The sequence below is a fragment of the Trichoderma evansii genome (assembly GCF_050947405.1).
Source record: "Trichoderma evansii strain SZMC 28006 chromosome Unknown GGI43scaffold_42, whole genome shotgun sequence".
Classification (NCBI taxonomy): Eukaryota; Fungi; Ascomycota; class Sordariomycetes; order Hypocreales; family Hypocreaceae; genus Trichoderma; species Trichoderma evansii.
The window spans coordinates 79,670-95,920 of NW_028145164.1; the positions used below are offsets into that span (position 1 = coordinate 79,670).

At 42.8% G+C, this 16,251-nt stretch overlaps 6 protein-coding genes across 6 annotated transcripts; 3 read left to right on the forward strand and 3 right to left on the reverse strand.

Moving 5' to 3' along the window:
• Positions 1–44: 44 nt before the first annotated feature.
• GGI43DRAFT_432402 (enolase) lies at positions 45–1,569 on the reverse strand (the record flags this gene model as incomplete). The annotated part of the gene is made up of 5 exons (XM_083209568.1): positions 45–276; positions 343–802; positions 856–1,090; positions 1,143–1,438; positions 1,488–1,569. 5 exons carry the CDS (start codon positions 1,567–1,569, stop codon positions 45–47), a joined length of 1,305 nt encoding a protein of 434 aa, XP_083055199.1.
• An 836-nt stretch (positions 1,570–2,405) lies between these two features.
• On the forward strand, positions 2,406–3,883 carry GGI43DRAFT_432403 (FluC/FEX family fluoride channel; the record flags this gene model as incomplete). The annotated part of the gene is made up of 1 exon (XM_083209569.1): positions 2,406–3,883. Exon 1 carries the CDS (start codon positions 2,462–2,464, stop codon positions 3,881–3,883), a length of 1,422 nt encoding a protein of 473 aa, XP_083055200.1. The 5' UTR covers positions 2,406–2,461.
• Positions 3,884–5,944: 2,061 nt separating this feature from the next.
• GGI43DRAFT_418961 (HPP family protein) lies at positions 5,945–7,048 on the forward strand. Its single transcript, XM_083207617.1, has 2 exons — positions 5,945–6,612; positions 6,684–7,048. The coding sequence occupies exons 1-2, from the start codon at positions 6,047–6,049 to the stop codon at positions 6,997–6,999; spliced, it is 882 nt and encodes a 293-aa protein (XP_083055201.1). The 5' UTR covers positions 5,945–6,046; the 3' UTR covers positions 7,000–7,048.
• A 1,312-nt stretch (positions 7,049–8,360) lies between these two features.
• Positions 8,361–8,771, reverse strand: GGI43DRAFT_426604 (uncharacterized protein; the record flags this gene model as incomplete). The annotated part of the gene is made up of 1 exon (XM_083208681.1): positions 8,361–8,771. The coding sequence occupies one exon, from the start codon at positions 8,769–8,771 to the stop codon at positions 8,361–8,363; it is 411 nt and encodes a 136-aa protein (XP_083055202.1).
• Positions 8,772–9,361: 590 nt separating this feature from the next.
• On the reverse strand, positions 9,362–10,597 carry GGI43DRAFT_426605 (uncharacterized protein; the record flags this gene model as incomplete). The annotated part of the gene is made up of 4 exons (XM_083208682.1): positions 9,362–9,439; positions 9,499–10,290; positions 10,338–10,402; positions 10,465–10,597. 4 exons carry the CDS (start codon positions 10,595–10,597, stop codon positions 9,362–9,364), a joined length of 1,068 nt encoding a protein of 355 aa, XP_083055203.1.
• A 1,629-nt stretch (positions 10,598–12,226) lies between these two features.
• Positions 12,227–15,459, forward strand: GGI43DRAFT_418968 (Zn(II)2Cys6 transcription factor). Its single transcript, XM_083207618.1, has 6 exons — positions 12,227–12,714; positions 12,767–13,445; positions 13,494–13,686; positions 13,740–14,247; positions 14,317–14,767; positions 14,821–15,459. Exons 1-6 carry the CDS (start codon positions 12,646–12,648, stop codon positions 15,117–15,119), a joined length of 2,199 nt encoding a protein of 732 aa, XP_083055204.1. The 5' UTR covers positions 12,227–12,645; the 3' UTR covers positions 15,120–15,459.
• The last annotated feature ends 792 nt before the right edge of the window (positions 15,460–16,251 follow it).

Below are 16,251 nucleotides of genomic sequence, written 5' to 3' on the forward strand. Positions count from 1 at the left end.
TAAAATACTAATTTAACTATTTGAATATATATATATATATATATTTAATTAAAAGTAGAACCTGCATAAATTATATGCTTGTGCTGCTCTTTTAAGCTAGCTTCAATATCAAGAAGTCGATTGTATTTGCTAATTCTTTCCCCTCGAGCTGGAGCTCCTGACTTAATATGACCGGTTCCAAGCCCTACTGCTAGGTCGGCAATAAAGTCATCTGTTGTCTCCCCAGATCGGTGTGACACAAAAACACTCCATCCCAGTTTGTAAGCATAGTTGGCGCTGTAAGTATTTTATTAGCTTCCTGTTTAAACTCGACGTAAGATATAAATATTTTATATAACTTACGTATCTATAGCTTCTGATACCGTGCCTATCTGGTTGAGTTTCAATAATACTGCGTTGCATGCTTTTTTCTCAGAAGCGACTTTAATACGCTCCACATTCGTGCAAAGCAAATCGTCCCCAACAAGTTCAATGTTACAGTCGCGATTGAATTCTGTCCAACTTGACCAGTCATCTTCCGCAAACGGGTCCTCAAGTAAAGCAAGCGGGTATTTCCCAACAATAGTTTTATATAGCTGTTGCATCTCTTTCGAGGTACGGGTGTCATTCGATGTCTTGTCTTTAAAAGAAAGGTCGTATAACCCTGAGTCTGCATCAAAAAATTCCGAAGATGCAGGGTCACAACCGAATTTGAAACGACCTGTATACCCTACCTTTTCAACGGCTGCTGTAATAAGATCCAGTCCATCCTCTAAGGACGAGATGGGAGGTGCAAATCCGCCCTCATCGCCAATACCAGTTGCTAGGTAATATGTTAGACAAGTTTGTGCTCGTACATCCATTTTGTTGGCTCACCTGGAGCACCAAAACGGTCTGCAATAATTGCTTTGAGTGCAAAGTAGACGTCTACAGCTAAACGAATCCCCTCCGCAAAAGATTTGGCTTCAGTTGGGGCAATCATAAGTTCTTGGAACGCCATTGTATTTCCAGAGTGAACTCCCCCATTCAAAACATTGAGGAAAGGAACTGGAACAATATACGGGCCTTCAAGTCCAGCTTCCTGTCGTATGAATTCATATAAGGGGACATCCTACACGTAAATGTAAGCATTGGTAATGAGAGAGAGAATTTGAATGACACACCTTGGCCGCAGCGCCTGCTCTGGCGCATGCCATACTAATTCCGAGAATGGCATTTGCCCCGAGCCTAGATTTATCAGCAGTGCCATCCAACTGTTTCATAAAGTTATCAATTTCCTTTAATTGAGTCTTTGGGTCAAATTTACGCTCAATCAGAGCTGGCCCTATTAAAGTCTCAACGTGGGCGACAGCTTGAGTGGTGCCCATCCCGCCGTATCGTGATATATCACCATCTCTAAGCTCCAGAGCTTCATGTTTTCCAGTAGATGCGCCAGAGGGAACAAGGGAGTAAAAGGTACCTTGTAGCGTGAGTTGTAATTACTTGTGCGTCATCTTTGAATCACGTACCATGGGATGTGGTGACCGCTACCTGCACAGTTGGCTTTCCCCGGGAGTCAAGTCGTTCTGCTGCCTTGATCGATTCAATCATAGCGGCCGTTGTACTTGTGTAAGTTGTAGTGTTTTTGTATTTGGATATCAAAATAATTTGTTCGTTTGGTCAGGTATTTAACCGGGTAAAAATAACAAAGTATGTGACTTTAATACGACGTCACCAACTTCTGGCCATTGCCGGAGCTGCAAAGCAGCTACCTGCTGCCTGTAGTATATCCGCAATATCCGGCCTATTTAACACCACTTGGCTAAAGCGTTGCATAAAAAGGAAATCCTCCCTAACCCCTAATAAATGAGGAATATATAGGTCAAATAACTCCTCGGCAACCTCGGATATACCGGCTACAGGAAGCTTGTTGCACTATTGCGCATTTTTTTCTTCTTGACCATAAGCTAAATTCCGAATTAGGGTGTTTAAGAAGAAAGAAAAAGAGGTGGGCCTCTCCCTCTTTCCATTTCTCTCTGGGTCTAGCAATTATGCCCTCCTTTCGGCTATTGATTAGTTTGCTTGAACTGAGGGCTGCTTTGTCGTATCTTAACTTGGCCTAGGAGGGATTTAATCCGAGCACCGAAAGACCGAGCATCGACCCGTAGAGGCAGCCCTCCCCACGGCAACAAGTCATCTCCCCTTCCGCCTTTTCGTCCGGGTTTATCGGTGGTGCTTGAATCCTACAAATCAACTCGTCGTCAGTCTCACATATAAAAGAACATTTTTCACCTATTTTTGACCCTATGCTTCATTACCAGTCTTCTGCTGCACAACACGGAAGTTGGCGGTTCCTAATCATAACGAAACTCCGAATTCGCGAATGAACAAACCAAGCGAGCATCTATACCATAAGTAGCTTGTTCAGAATTTTGTCCGACACTTTTGTTCGCTTTAATTCATCTCGGATTGAGCTCCATGATATCCCTTCCGACTGATTAGAATGGCTCGGCAATCTCTCCATAACTCGCAGGGAAACTATACAACCCCAGTCAAAAGGATACGCCACCCAGCTGAGAGTCGGAATGAAATTGAGTCACCAAATGAAGAACAGTACGACATCCCTGATTCCTGGGTCAATCTAGACGAGCTTGCAGTGATCAGTCCAGTCGAGAATACTGAAGAAAATGCAATTTATCGGCACCATAACTTGGAAGAAACAAGAAGCCGCGAACAAGAGTGGGAAAGGCAGAACCAACACCGAGGGAGAAGCAACATACCCACGGCTGCGAGTCCAAATAACCATAGCGACGGAGAAAAAGTGGAAGGAACCCATGTGTCCCAATTAGCCACGCAAGTATACACTCTGTCATATCTGATATTTTTTTCCTTTCTGGGCACGCTTGCCCGGATCGGGCTGACAGCTCTAACATTCTATCCTAATACCCCAGTTTTGTTTACCACAATCTGGGCGAACTTCGGGGGAAGTTTAATCATGGGCTTTCTTGCCGAAGACCGCATGCTCTTCCTGCATGAATGGGGCACTCCAACATATGACGAACAATTAACTCGAGCAAGAAGAGCAGAGGTGGACGAAGAAAGTGGCTCGGGCTCTTCTATGACGGTTATAGACCTTAGCGCAGCGAAGAAAGCACATCTATCAACCAAAAAAACAATCCCACTTTATATTGGATTGACAACTGGATTTTGCGGCAGCTTCACAAGCTTCTCAACTTTCATAAGAGATGTATTGTTGGCTCTATCAGACAATGAGTTTGGATTGCCCACTACAAACCGATCTGGAGGTTACTCGTTCTTAGCAATGTTAGCAGTCATTATCACTACGGTCTGTTTGACTTTATCAGCTCTACATATTGGCGCACATTTGGCTATCAGCACGGAGAAATATATTCCGTCGCTATCATTTCGTTTTGTTCGAAAAGTTCTGGACAGGATCGTCGTCATTCTGGCATGGGGTAGCTGGGTTGGCGCTATTTTATTATCCATCATGCCACCGGACTTGAATTGGCGTGGGAAGGTAACCTTTGCGCTTGTATTCGCTCCCGTGGGATGTTTAGCTAGGTTTTATCTCTCGTTGTACCTCAACGGAAGACTTTCATCGTTTCCATTGGGGACATTCCTGGCCAATGTGTTTGGTACTGCAGTTCTTGGCATGTCATGGGATATTTCTCACAGCAATTTCGTAGGCAGTATAGCTGGATGCCAAGTTTTACAGGGCATAGAAGATGGATTCTGTGGGTGCCTCACGACGATCTCTACTTGGGTGGCGGAGTTGAACAGCCTCCGCCGATTCCATTCGTACATTTATGGTGCAGCGAGCGTGTTAGTGTCTCTTGTCATACTGATTGCCGTTATGGGAGGATTGCGTTGGACAGACGGTTTCACACCTCCAATATGTAGCTGAACCTAGCGGCTTACATTATACATTTTACTTATGAGTAATTTATAAATGAATAATTAAATACTCATCCTTGTAATGATCTTATTTATTTTCTTATTTATTTTTCACTCTCCGCCATAAAGAATTCTCCTGAGATAGCCTATAACGGTTCCATAGCGGTTGATGTATTATGGGCATATCGAGGCTCATTTTCTTGATGGTCTTGTTTGATGGGATTCAATTTCTCGTCTTTGGTGATCTGAGTTCTCGAAATAGTATTAGAGGAAGTGAGACTTCATATCATGATGATGATATCTATACATATCTCTTCCCCAAAATACCCGCCAATACCAAACAACGGCGCTGAATAGCATGTTATATTCCGGGTAACTCACCTCAGGCTTATTATTTGTCCATCAAGGAATCTCAATGACCATATTGAGTACAGTCTCTCGGGAGTCATGATACAAAGGTATATCATGGAAAGGTGAGATAGAGATACCGTTTCGTGTAACATGTATTCAATATTGCAATGTATTTAGGTTGCCAACCTTTAAAGTACCGTAGTGACAAACCATGATTGCTGCGGTAATGAGAACAGTCCACTATGAGATGGAAGTGCGAAAGAGTTACCTAAACAAGCTTCTCTTATATATATACATGCTTAGGGTGCAATGTTTCCAATAGTTCATGGGTAATGTAACTATAAGCTTCCATTATTACATCATGACTTGTTTAGCAACTAATGCTGTAGCAAAAATTATATTCATGACATCATATTAGGAAAACGAACGGGTATCATTCTAATTAGAACCAAGATACCCTATTCCTTGCCTGTGGAGAAAGACTCAGGCGGGCGCCCGATATTTCCATCAGGTCGGAAGCGTGAGCATCGGGTAATAAGCCGAAGCTAATTGGACAAATACTAACGCCATTTCCGTGATTCCTGGTCTTTAAAGATACAATTAGAAAAGCACATGAGCGAGTTGTCTATAAAATTCCTCTTTCCAAATGATTGTGTCTGCTACTAAGATACCTGTCCGCGAAATTTCTTGACAACCGAATTCCACGATATTCGAGCGCGCCCAAGAAAAATAATTTCGTAGGCGCTGATTACAAATTTGATACCATCCAAATTTCCCACTTCCATTATTTGGCTTTCTATATGATCCCCGAACGCTTGCTACTGTTCTCTTACCGCACTTCATGGGGAAAAAAGCTCTCAGGATCCTCTACGGCTCGCCGGTCGACGTGTTGGTGGACACATTATGTCAATTTATCCCAACAGCCCGCTAGAAAGTCGGATATGTCGGCCGAAGTCCACTGACAGCCACAAACTTTGCCCTCGGTAGCCGAATTACCTCGAGCAATTAACACTAGTATTTGTAGCATGCGGTTTTCATTTTGGGTATATAGAAAACAATCAATTAATCATGAAGATCTTCATTCCCATTCCTATCCCGTAGCGTAAACGTTGATACGCTCCACAATTGAGTGTTGCTGATCATTATCGATGTATATCTACCTGTACCGAAACAGGGGTGCATGGTGGTCTGGCTAATCGATTTGGATAACAGAAGAGTGGGGTGAAGGGGTAGGATTACATAGGCAACTTCAGCAATTGTGTTCGAAATCTTTTGGTACTCTGCCTTGGAAATTGACCTGTAAAGGTGGCATAAATTGTGAATAATGACATCGAATATTACTTCTAGTACACTCGACCTAAAGGGCAGCTGTGGAACTCACTTATGCCCACATCAAGCATGTTCCACTTTATACCCGCATTTGACCGACTTTGGCTAGGAGATTATTTGGTATGGTCGGCAATATCGGAACGCTGAGCTGGGGGCTGCGATTGTTCGATGCTCCTAGCTCTAATCATAGAGGTTACTTCGACTCTAATAATACGCGCTTGCAAAACATGGAACGATATTCAATCAGTAAAATGCATCGAGGATGTTACCCCAAACTTTACTACATTTAGATACTTGAAGCTCCAGTCATTGTGGCGTAGCATGTGTCAAGTGATGTCACAGATCAGGGCGGTCTCTTTGCTGAATCCAACTTGGACATATAAGATGAAAGGAAATGTGCTAGCATCGCAATAGTAATCGAAATAGACACAGTCCTGGCTGCTACCTGAGAAAGCAATTGCGAAGTGTACAGCACACAGCATACCCACAAACCATGGCACCATCGGAGAAACCTACTCTGAAGGAGAGGATTGAGGCATTGGGAGAGTACATTGCGCTTCGTGAAGATTATCGCGGCCGCCTGCCTGGTTACCTATCCCGCTTTACTGGATACAAGCCGCAGAATGCCCAGCCGCCATATGAGCCCTTAAGTTTCCCACCATTTTCTTGGCTAAAATACATTCCACTTAAGTTAGAAGTCTGCGCTTTTACTTGGATTGGTTCATTCGGAGGTATTCTTCTCATTGAAGCAATTATGTCGGCAAATACAGCATTTTCAGAAGTTTACCATGCACCAATTATTATCACTTCATTTGGTGCCTCGGCGGTACTATTGTTTTCCGCTATCGAATCACCACTTGCGCAGCCCCGAAACTTCGTCCTCGGTCATTTTGTATCCGCCCTTGTTGGCACATGCATTACCAGACTGTTCGTCCTCAATCCACACTACCACCTTTTTCTAGATGAGGGTGGTTTCCACGCCAACGTCTTCGTGAATGGTGGTTTATCAATGGCAACATCTGCTCTTGCGCAAGTTTTAATCGGAGCTGTACATCCGCCGTAAGTTTACTACTCTCCGAAAGGCTCATACATTTGTGAGATTTAGGCAGCTAAATACCCACTTTGACTAGCGCCGGCGCAACTGGACTCAATGCTGCTGTTCAATCGCAAGTTGTTACTCTTTCTTGGCGCTATCTGCCGGTTATACTTGCCTCTTCACTAATCATGCTTGGCTGGGCTCTTTTGATAAACAATGTTGGTCGTCGGCGTTATCCTGTTTTCTGGTGGAAGCCAGGTAAAGTGTTTGTTTCGGCAACAAAAGAACAGCAGATTATGGAACGTGCGCGTGAGGCCAGGGAAGTAGAGATGGCCCTTAGAGTAGAGGAAGGAGCTACTTTAGGTGATGAAGAAGAAGAAGGAAGCGAAGTTTGTAGACACGAGCCGTGAGTCTGAGGAAAACGCTGTAGGAGTTAAGGATAGGAAGTGTGGACTTGGGTTTGGGGTGGGGGGGGGGGAGGAGAAAAACAAGGGCGAAGGACAGGGGTCTTTTGGATTTTTAATATATGTCACCATTCAGGATGTACAAATAATTTTTAGTCTCCGGTAAAATTTCTTAATACTTATTCGTTTTTGAAAGTATATGATGTCCGCTTGGGTTAGAAATGTGACATTGGGCCTAAACCAATATTGTCTAATTAAGAGGGCTTATTGGAATGTACAGCGTTTGCGTTGAGGAATTGATAATTTGTCTAGTTAGTTGTCGGGTAGGACAGAAACTGTAGAGATATGACGATGGTTGCCACATCCTTTAATCCATGACACATAAGTAGGCAGTGGGGAAATTATTCAAGAGAAGCTGAGGAACCCTCGACAAGACTGTTGTCAAACTATCATGTCTACCTTCGGTCTAATTTATTAACAGCAGGGCTATTGCGCTAGCAATCATAAGTATCACAATTCGAAATAGCCAATCAGGCCTATTGCTATAGCATAGGCGGCATCGATAGTCTTTAGCATTTCTTCAAAGCAATAGGAAATACTAAGAACAGCTTGTAGGCCTTCCAACCTTCTAACTACTAGACAAAACGCTCCTTCTAGCAATTTGGGTTCGCGTCCATCGCGTATGCTATTTTGATTTGGGCATTCGTAACTAATGACCGGCTACGTCGGGTTTGATGAAATCAATAATACCACTGAGGTCATATTGCTGCCATTACCTGTGTCTTACACATAAATTTCTAGAAGCCAGTATGCCCCTGACCCTTTCTCCTATATACACTTTACTTTACTAAGTCATGTATTTTTATACGTCGAAAAGCACTTGGATATCTCCCCCGACAGTTGATAACTACTGTTCTGACAAAAGCTTGTACTAGAGTAGCTGAATTATTGGTTACGTAGTACCTTAATATTACTGCACAGGATTGGTTTTATATTCCAAGAAAGGGGGCAATTATATCAAATCACACATTTTCCCGATTATTACGTACCAATATCTAGGAACTTGGCAATCGTACTGATAACGATCCTATCTGATAAATATTCTATCTTATGCAGTAAATAAACTATTTGATTGTCATTCTACCAAAAGGTCCGCCCCATAGAATGCCTGTATAAGGGCAAACGCCTGCATAACGGAAGAGCGGTCACCATACTCCATTCGAATATATGATTTTTCAAAATGAAATTCTGAAACGAGTTGGACATGTTGCGAACCGAATACCGCAAAAACATCCCGACACTCATACCCTGTGATGAAATTGGGCAAGCCAGGGCGATGTATTTGTATTCTCAAATGGCAGATCTGGTCACATAACAATACAACCAGAAGGTAAACAGAGCCATGCTCCAGTTTTCTTTGAACACTTCGAGCTGTTGGCTTCTACCGTTGCGATCTGGTCTTCACCTGCGTTTGGTGACCTTAATCTCCGATGCTCTTGCTCATATACCCTCTCTGGCCTTCTATATTCCTCTAGTGTCCTATGTCGATACAGCGACAACTCGTTGGGGTTTTCGACTGGTAATACAGGCGCTAATTCGCTGAGATGGCCCCAGCTGTCCGGAATGCTGTATTCTACCTGGTCATGGCTGTGTCTTGTTGGGACCCGGTGTGTATGCGCGATGGGCTGGTCGTTGACACTGCCATCATCAGACACATGATGTAGACATCGATTAGAGGAGGTAGTAGGTATATGGCTACTGATGCTTTTGGAGGCCATGTCTATAAGAGCTTGGCTTTTCAGATTGTACCTAAAGTACGCTTTGACAATTTGCAATTTTGTAAAGTTATTAATTATAAGATCTTATAGATGTTTGCACAATACTGAGCATATACTACCTTGATAAGTTACGACAATACTAACGCGGTTAGTCAAAGTCTAGCGGCTACACAACCCAATACGCCGATATCCTAGTGTTTGCATGACCGCATCGCTACCAAAAGTGTCTTGGGATTTTAGGCGACTCAGTGGTGTGTCGGAAATACCGGGGATATTTTTAAAGGTCAAATTGCATTTTTGCCCGCGACATCCCTATATCGGAAAGGCCCTTAGCCTTTCATTCTCAACATAGAATGTTTCCATATCATCTCTAACAAGCATTCATAGACTAAGGTTCATAATAAATTCACCTGTATCTATATTATTGCAGATAGCTTATGTTGGAAACTTGAAATGTACACAAAAATTTTGATAGCTGCGTAAAAGCTAGTGAATGTTTCAAACCACAACGCTTACTAGGCTTAGCTTAGCTTTTTGACAAACAAATATGATATCAACACACAACATAATAGCCAATTATTTAATCTTATTTACATCAAATTATTTGCCGCCGCTTGATATGTTGGGGGAGGGTCCATTACGAGGACGTCTAAAGATGCTTTCAGGTACTATGAGGGGCCATTCATGTTAGTTCCATTGATAGCAGTAAGACTAGTTTAAAGCATACCTGTATAGAGCTTTCCAAGCCATTAGATATACCGGCAATAACTTGAATTGCATGGTCAATTTTGAGCAGGCAGGAATTCGATGATGGCCGAGATTGAACAACAATAAATGTACCCCACGACCCCAGGTTCAGCTCAAAATGCTCTGATTTGATTGGCACCGCTCCATTAATAGTATTTGCATAGCGAATTTCTGTCATGTTTTGCCACATAGGTTGTAGTAGAGCAGACATAGTGGCCTGCATCTTAATTTCTACGCTCCGGACGTAGATATCGGCCCCTTGCATTAACTCTCGCGGGGTATGGAGTATCAATCTCACTGGCGTCCCCCGTCCACGTATTAGAACTGGTGGCTCTGGTAGGATTATCTCCATGTGTAAGGACGGAGAATATAAAGGCAGAGATTCGTCAAGGTTGAGCCCATTAAGGCCTCCTAAGGTGCGTTTGAAGCTTTGATTTAGCTTATCGGCGGGCAGTGCGACGGTACATGATGCTGCGAGGTTAACAATACTAGGGTTGCAGCTGAACGGAAGCTCCCGTTTGACCCTTTTACTTAGGGTTAACTTCCCGACCACACGTCGCTCCACGGTAGCAGATAATAAATAAGTCGATTTTATCTGGAGTTCCCCATCATTGACAGATATCGACGAGGGTAGCTGGCAGGCGTTATTACACGCACAATTGAGGCTAGTCGGAAACCTGAACTCCATGGGACACAAATAGACATAGCCGCTAGAATGGTCATTGGTAGTACCTGATTGCAAAATTTTGAGGTCTTCCGATTGTTCGAATAACTAAATTTAGTTAGCACCGGAGAGGATCGTTGTAATGATACGCCTACTATATGGCTATACTCAGTAGGACAACAAGTGTTGAGGCTAGGGGAGGATTTGACCGTCAGTCTACCTTTAAATCCAATGATTGTGAGCGAGCAATCCTATGAGCCCAATCTGCGATGCATTACTTACCCCAAAACGTTGCTGTTATCCGCGGTAGATGTTTAAATAAGCATCCCCGTATCTCTAATGTTCCTCGCAGTGGATCCCCTGGATGAAACGAGGGCGGACTGAATTCATGGTCTATTCGCAGTGCTAGCTTCATTGTTGCAGCAAACTAGAACGACCGAAATATTAAAGGTGATGATGCCTCTTGTGGGGTGAAAAACATGCTTTTTGTTTTTGTTTCCTCCCAGGCAATTGAAGTCATGGGGAGCGAACTTTACTCCTCTCTAAATATGGTAGTGTTGTTTACCTATGACTACAATTTTGCATTCGCAGCACCGGTGTCGGCTATACCGGATATACAGGCAGGTCTAAGCTTTTGCGTAGGCAGACAAGAAACGCGGCTCTTTCCGCCCGAGATAAATGCCTAGTAAAGACGTCATGACTCAATATATTTCGGTATGAGTTAGAACATTTGAACTCAATTTCACCATAATATGCCATTCGAACAACTCATTTTGGACTGGTGTCGCCTGGAATTATCAAAAAAAGCAGGCGCAGATATATTTTGTTGGTCTTAACTTAGGATGGCTGCAAGAGGAGTTGGTGGGGTGGTAGGGAAAATATAGTATATTGGAGGAAACTTGGTATTACATCTACTTGGGCAAAAACAGCGACGTCACTTGCAAAATTACCAAAAACCAATTCGAAGTTAACCATCCGGCTAATACGCAAAGGAGCTCAGAGTAAAAGGTAGTTGGTCCTGCGATTCGTCTGCTTCCACCAGAGAATGCCAATTGACTTTTGTCCGCCGTTAATACAATACCGCTACATATAATAGCAATATCGAGCAATGCATAAGCTAACACCGTTGACCTAATGCCTTTGTAACTTGTGGCCGTGGCTTGAAAGGTGAACAACATCTGGCGCCTAGCAAAGTGCCTTGTTGTACTTGTTTTCAGCCCCGATCAGCTAGGAAAGCTACAATTGTATAAGCGACTGGGCGAGAGCGAGTTCAAAGTTTTAACAAGTTTACATTTTCAGCTGAATGATTGTATGTTGGGTGTAACCCTTAGAAATAACGACAGCTGCCTCAATGGAATGTGAGACCTGCAATAAAGACGTCTTGAAGGGATAGCAAAGAACTCTCCTCAAGCATCCAGATCCAACTCAAAACCTTCTTCGCCCATTCATACAATGGCATCTACTGTATTTCTTGGCCTGTTTCTCAAGAGTCGCGGAGGAGCATTCAAGAAGTGTGGCTATGGAATTTCGTAAACTATTTTCAACATTCGAACGTATTTGTTAACCACTTTATATCATCTCGGCTGGCGTTTGGAGGAGATGGTAGTCTGATTGGTGTTGTATATTTTCGAAGTAACATCGGCAATTGAGGGGATACTAATTTCGCTCGTAAAGCGGGCGAATAAAGTGGAAGCAAGCTACTTCAAAAACTTTTGTTTAGCCTGACTGGTGAAGATATTTGATTAGGCCATAACTTGTTTAGTAGGAAGCGAGGCGATGGAGGAAAATGATACAGGCATAATAAAAGTATTGCAGCTAATCGTAAGCTCCTTCTGATCTCTCATACTTCTGAAAACGGATCGCGTGATCTGTCGGTCGGCGGAAAAGGTATAGACTCTAAACTGAGATTCAACTTCAATACTCGTGAGCGATTGAATAATTATCCATGATATCACAACATTACCAAAGCCTGGTTCGTTCACCAACACCAGCCTTCTTATTAGTATTTGTAGCGTATATCCACTGTGTCAAAATGAGGGGTCGCGGGCAGCCAGCGGGCAGTGATGTAGCAGCGATGACGTTGAAGCCCGAAAAGCCCAGCCACGCTTTCACAACAGCCTAGCCCCAATTGGCCATGTTTGCCGGTATTTCCGCTTGGGTGAAATCAACGTCAAGCGAATAAACTATCCATAGATCGGAAGCACATGATTAATATGATGGACGAACTACAACAAATGATTAAAATGCTCCGACAGATTTATCAGTTCTAGTTTGTTAATTCACTATTCAAGCAAGCGCCACACAGGTATGCACTTTGCGCATTGAGAATGAAAGTTTATGAAACTTAGCACACCAAATTTTGTTTGATCCGATATTTCCGTCGAGCAATAGCAAACGTCTCTGGAGGAATATCATCTACCTCAAAGGTGCTGTATCGAAAGAGAAGCAGGCAAGCCAGCAAACATGGATACCGAATACAAGCGTAAGCGGGTTGCTAAAGCCTGTCAGAGATGCAGGTCTATGAAGTCAAAGGTAAAGGGCTCGGGTGCAGCGGCCTATTGCTTCCATGACTAATAATTTGTAGTGCGACGGACAACGACCGGCATGCAGTAGATGTCGGGGTTACGGGTATACCTGCGCTTATCGGTTACAGCGCCCTCGACTGCGGGCTGGAACTGATGATCACTTCAATCATAGCATTTCCGAGAGATTACCAGACTTATGCGATGCACTACACCAACAAGAAAGATTACTGGACCATGTCATTTCTCTCCTTCCGTCTGGTCCGGAACAAGAAGCAGTCCTGCTGAAGAGTTCGAGTGTCAAATCGCAGATTGATAACGCCATCTCCAGCACGAAGGCCGAGGTTTTACCATATGCAGTGGCCAGCGAATCTCGTAGCAAATCTCCCTCTGGCTGTGTCGATCGGCCTCTGGGCTACTTGGGCGAGGTTAGTGACATTCGGTTTGTTAACCTTGTGAAAAGGTTTTTGCAAACCCAAGACGGGACAGCTATGATGCAAAAAGATTTCGAAAGCTATGACCAAGGAGAGAATCTAGTATCTTCTAACAAGGTCCCTTGTCCGACCATCTTGCTGCCTACCTTCGAGGAGGCTAAACATTATATTGATGCTTATTTTACAACAATTCATATTGCTTATCCCTTCATCCCTGAATTGCCTTTTATACGAGATTATAAGGCAATTAGAGAACATAATACTCCTAAGGCCCAGAGCTGTAATAACATCGAGACAGCGCTGTCATGTAAGTCATGTTTCTTAGATTTTTATCAGCCTTACACTAATATTATAGATACAATATGCGCTATTGGGGCTTATTACAGGACATTACCGGGGAAAGAAGAATCTGTCGATACCTTATATGAGAAATTGTACTTATATGCTTTAGCATTAGCGCCAGCTTCCAGCATGGAACGCTCACTTGCCCAGGTCTCACTCCTTTTAGCAAGATGTTTTTACCTCCTGGTTGTGTGCAGGACAGAAAGGTTAGTCCCATATACTAGCAGACTATTTAAAGATATATTAATAATTATTATAGCTGTTGGACAATACTTGGCCAAGCAGTTCGTGTAGCCCAAAGCATTGGACTGCATATAGAAAGCGAGGAGTTAGACTATATAAAACCCAGCCACTCCCCAGAGGTTGAAAAGCGACGCCGCGTGTGGTATTCCGTCTATGTATTGGATCGACTTCTTGCCCTACAGCTTGGTCGGCCTCCGGCCATCCATGATGATGATTTCAATGTTCCATTGCCCGCCCGAGCTAGTGATTCCGAGATTGATTGGACTGGCGAAGTGGTCAAAGAGAGAACTAGTAACAGTCCATCATCAGGAGACTACTTTCTTGCGGTAATTGCATTCTCAGGGATCGTTGGCCGAGTTCTCCGGAGCCTGTATTGCCCTAGGCGAAGCCATTTCGCCTCGGAAGACCTGCTTAGCACGAAAGACCTCGATCGACAGCTCATAGACTGGAAATTAGCCCTCCCGAGAGCCCTTCGTTTTGATTTAGGTCATACATTTGAGCAATTACATATCTTGAAGAGACAGGCGAGTTTTCTTTTTACCTCTTCGATATAACCCCAGACACTTTAGTCCCTATTATCTGACCATTGGTAGCGAAACATGTTGGCCATAAAGTTTCACCATCTTAGGACCCTCATCTACCGCCCGTATCTCTGCCATCCGCTTCTGATGCACCTTGGCGAACCCAATGCAACCATAAGCCAACTAGATTGGACACCGATACGCGCATACGAGAGAGCATGCATTTCGGAAGCACGAGAGACAGCACGGTTGCTGCATGGGATCTCCAGCAAAGAGGAGCTGGTTCATGGATTCCCGTGGTGGCAGATGATATCATGTTTAGTATGCGCCAGCTCTATCTTGCTTGTATCTAGCATGTTTGCAGAGTCAACGCTTGAATTGTCTTCTGAGTTTAATACCGCTGGGTTGTCTGATGATGCAGAAACATGCCTTAAAGTTTTTGATGCCCTTAGTATAAACTCACCAGGGGCGAGAATCGCTCGAGATATGATGAAAGCTTTGAAGGATTGCGGCGTGAAGTGGAGTAAGTAAAGCACCTCTTTAACTCAAATATGCATGCTAACTACCTATGTGCAGAAGACGCTAGTGGTAGCACCCCCAGAAGTATTCAAGAGGGTATTAAAGCTTTTGATAATTCTCCTAGCTTTCAGAACCAGTTGCCTCATCTAAATACAATGACAACTTCACTATATACCGGCGATTACAGACAGCATTTGCCTATATCTGAGTCTCTGATGCCAACAAACAGCTGCTGGCCAGCGGAAATTGTTGACTCGATGGCGTGGTCGGCGCAGTTTTTTGACTTTGGTCACGGAAGGTCAAGCTATACAGAAGACTCAGGGCAAGTACAGCATGAAGACAATGAAAGCTTCTAATAATAGTAATATAAAGTTCTTACTATATTAATTATACTAAAAGGTATATAACTAAGCTTAATATTATAACGTCATATCTAATCTTCCTCCTGGGATAGAAAGATATTGGCCTTGTATAACAGAATCTTAACTGAATAACCAGATAGGTTAGAACACATATAAAAACACCTAGTTTATCCTATTAACCCGCTGCAAGTCTTACTACAGCTTCATGCGGAATGATATGCTAGGAATTCAGAGCTGCCGTCAAATCAAATAATTTATCAAATCTATCAATCAAATCAATCAAATCGGATTCATTTTTCTTATTAAACAATCAAATTCAACAGCCTGATTATTTGATAGATTTGATCTATATCAAATATAGGGTACTCTAGATAAAATAAGTGTAGGATAAAGTGTCTTATCATATCGATAAGATAAGATTAGATTAGATAATCAGTGAAATAAAACAGGGAGGAAACACGGGGGAAAGGTAGCAAAAAAGCGAAAAAAAATCCTATCAAATGTATCAAATATTTGACAAATTTATCAAACAATCAAATCTGGGTACCAGATTTGATTTGTTTGATTTGACGGCAGCGCTGGTGGCCCGAATAATTTTTCTAGGCCCAGCTACAGACTTAGAAATTTATATAGTCCCAGCTTGCGAGGTATCCTTGGATTAAAGAAGATCTGTTATTTCAAAAACTACCTATTAATTAGCTATAAGATATTAAAACTAGTACAGGTTATCTAGCCTATTATTTTCATTATCAGGAGTATCCAGGTCTAGGCCATCTCATTAATTAAACGCTCTCTTAAAGCTGTTAAAGTTTAGGTTTCCGCTAAGCCATATTATAATATTTGCACTGTCTTCGTCTAGCATATTTACAAAGCCCTGGGGTGTGCGAAAGACTGTGCTCATATCTAGGTTCAGGGTGTAACGTCCCGGTCTATACTATCGTGCGTAAGTACAGGGTAAGTTCCCAATTTATAAACCAAGAGCTAGTTTATATTAGCAGAGAGATGCAAGGGATCTTATAAGTAATATAATCACATAGCTAACAAGGTTATAAATAACTAATCTAATTATTATTTAAAAGTGCTATATTAATGACTAACTATTTAAGTTTTATTTAATAAGTGTAAT

What these genes read in the sequence shown, in the direction of transcription:
- GGI43DRAFT_418968 (XM_083207618.1), top strand. Translation starts at nt 12,646, where the DNA reads ATGGATACCGAATACAAGCGTAAGCGGGTTGCTAAAGCCTGTCAGAGA. An exon ending in CATCGAGACAGCGCTGTCAT is followed by an intron (nt 13,446 to 13,493) that starts GTAAGTCATGTT and finishes CTAATATTATAG; the next exon opens with ATACAATATGCGCTATTGGG. An exon ending in GGATTGCGGCGTGAAGTGGA is followed by an intron (nt 14,768 to 14,820) that starts GTAAGTAAAGCA and finishes ACCTATGTGCAG; the next exon opens with AAGACGCTAGTGGTAGCACC.
- GGI43DRAFT_418961 (XM_083207617.1), top strand. Translation starts at nt 6,047, where the DNA reads ATGGCACCATCGGAGAAACCTACTCTGAAGGAGAGGATTGAGGCATTG. An exon ending in ATCGGAGCTGTACATCCGCC is followed by an intron (nt 6,613 to 6,683) that starts GTAAGTTTACTA and finishes CACTTTGACTAG; the next exon opens with CGCCGGCGCAACTGGACTCA.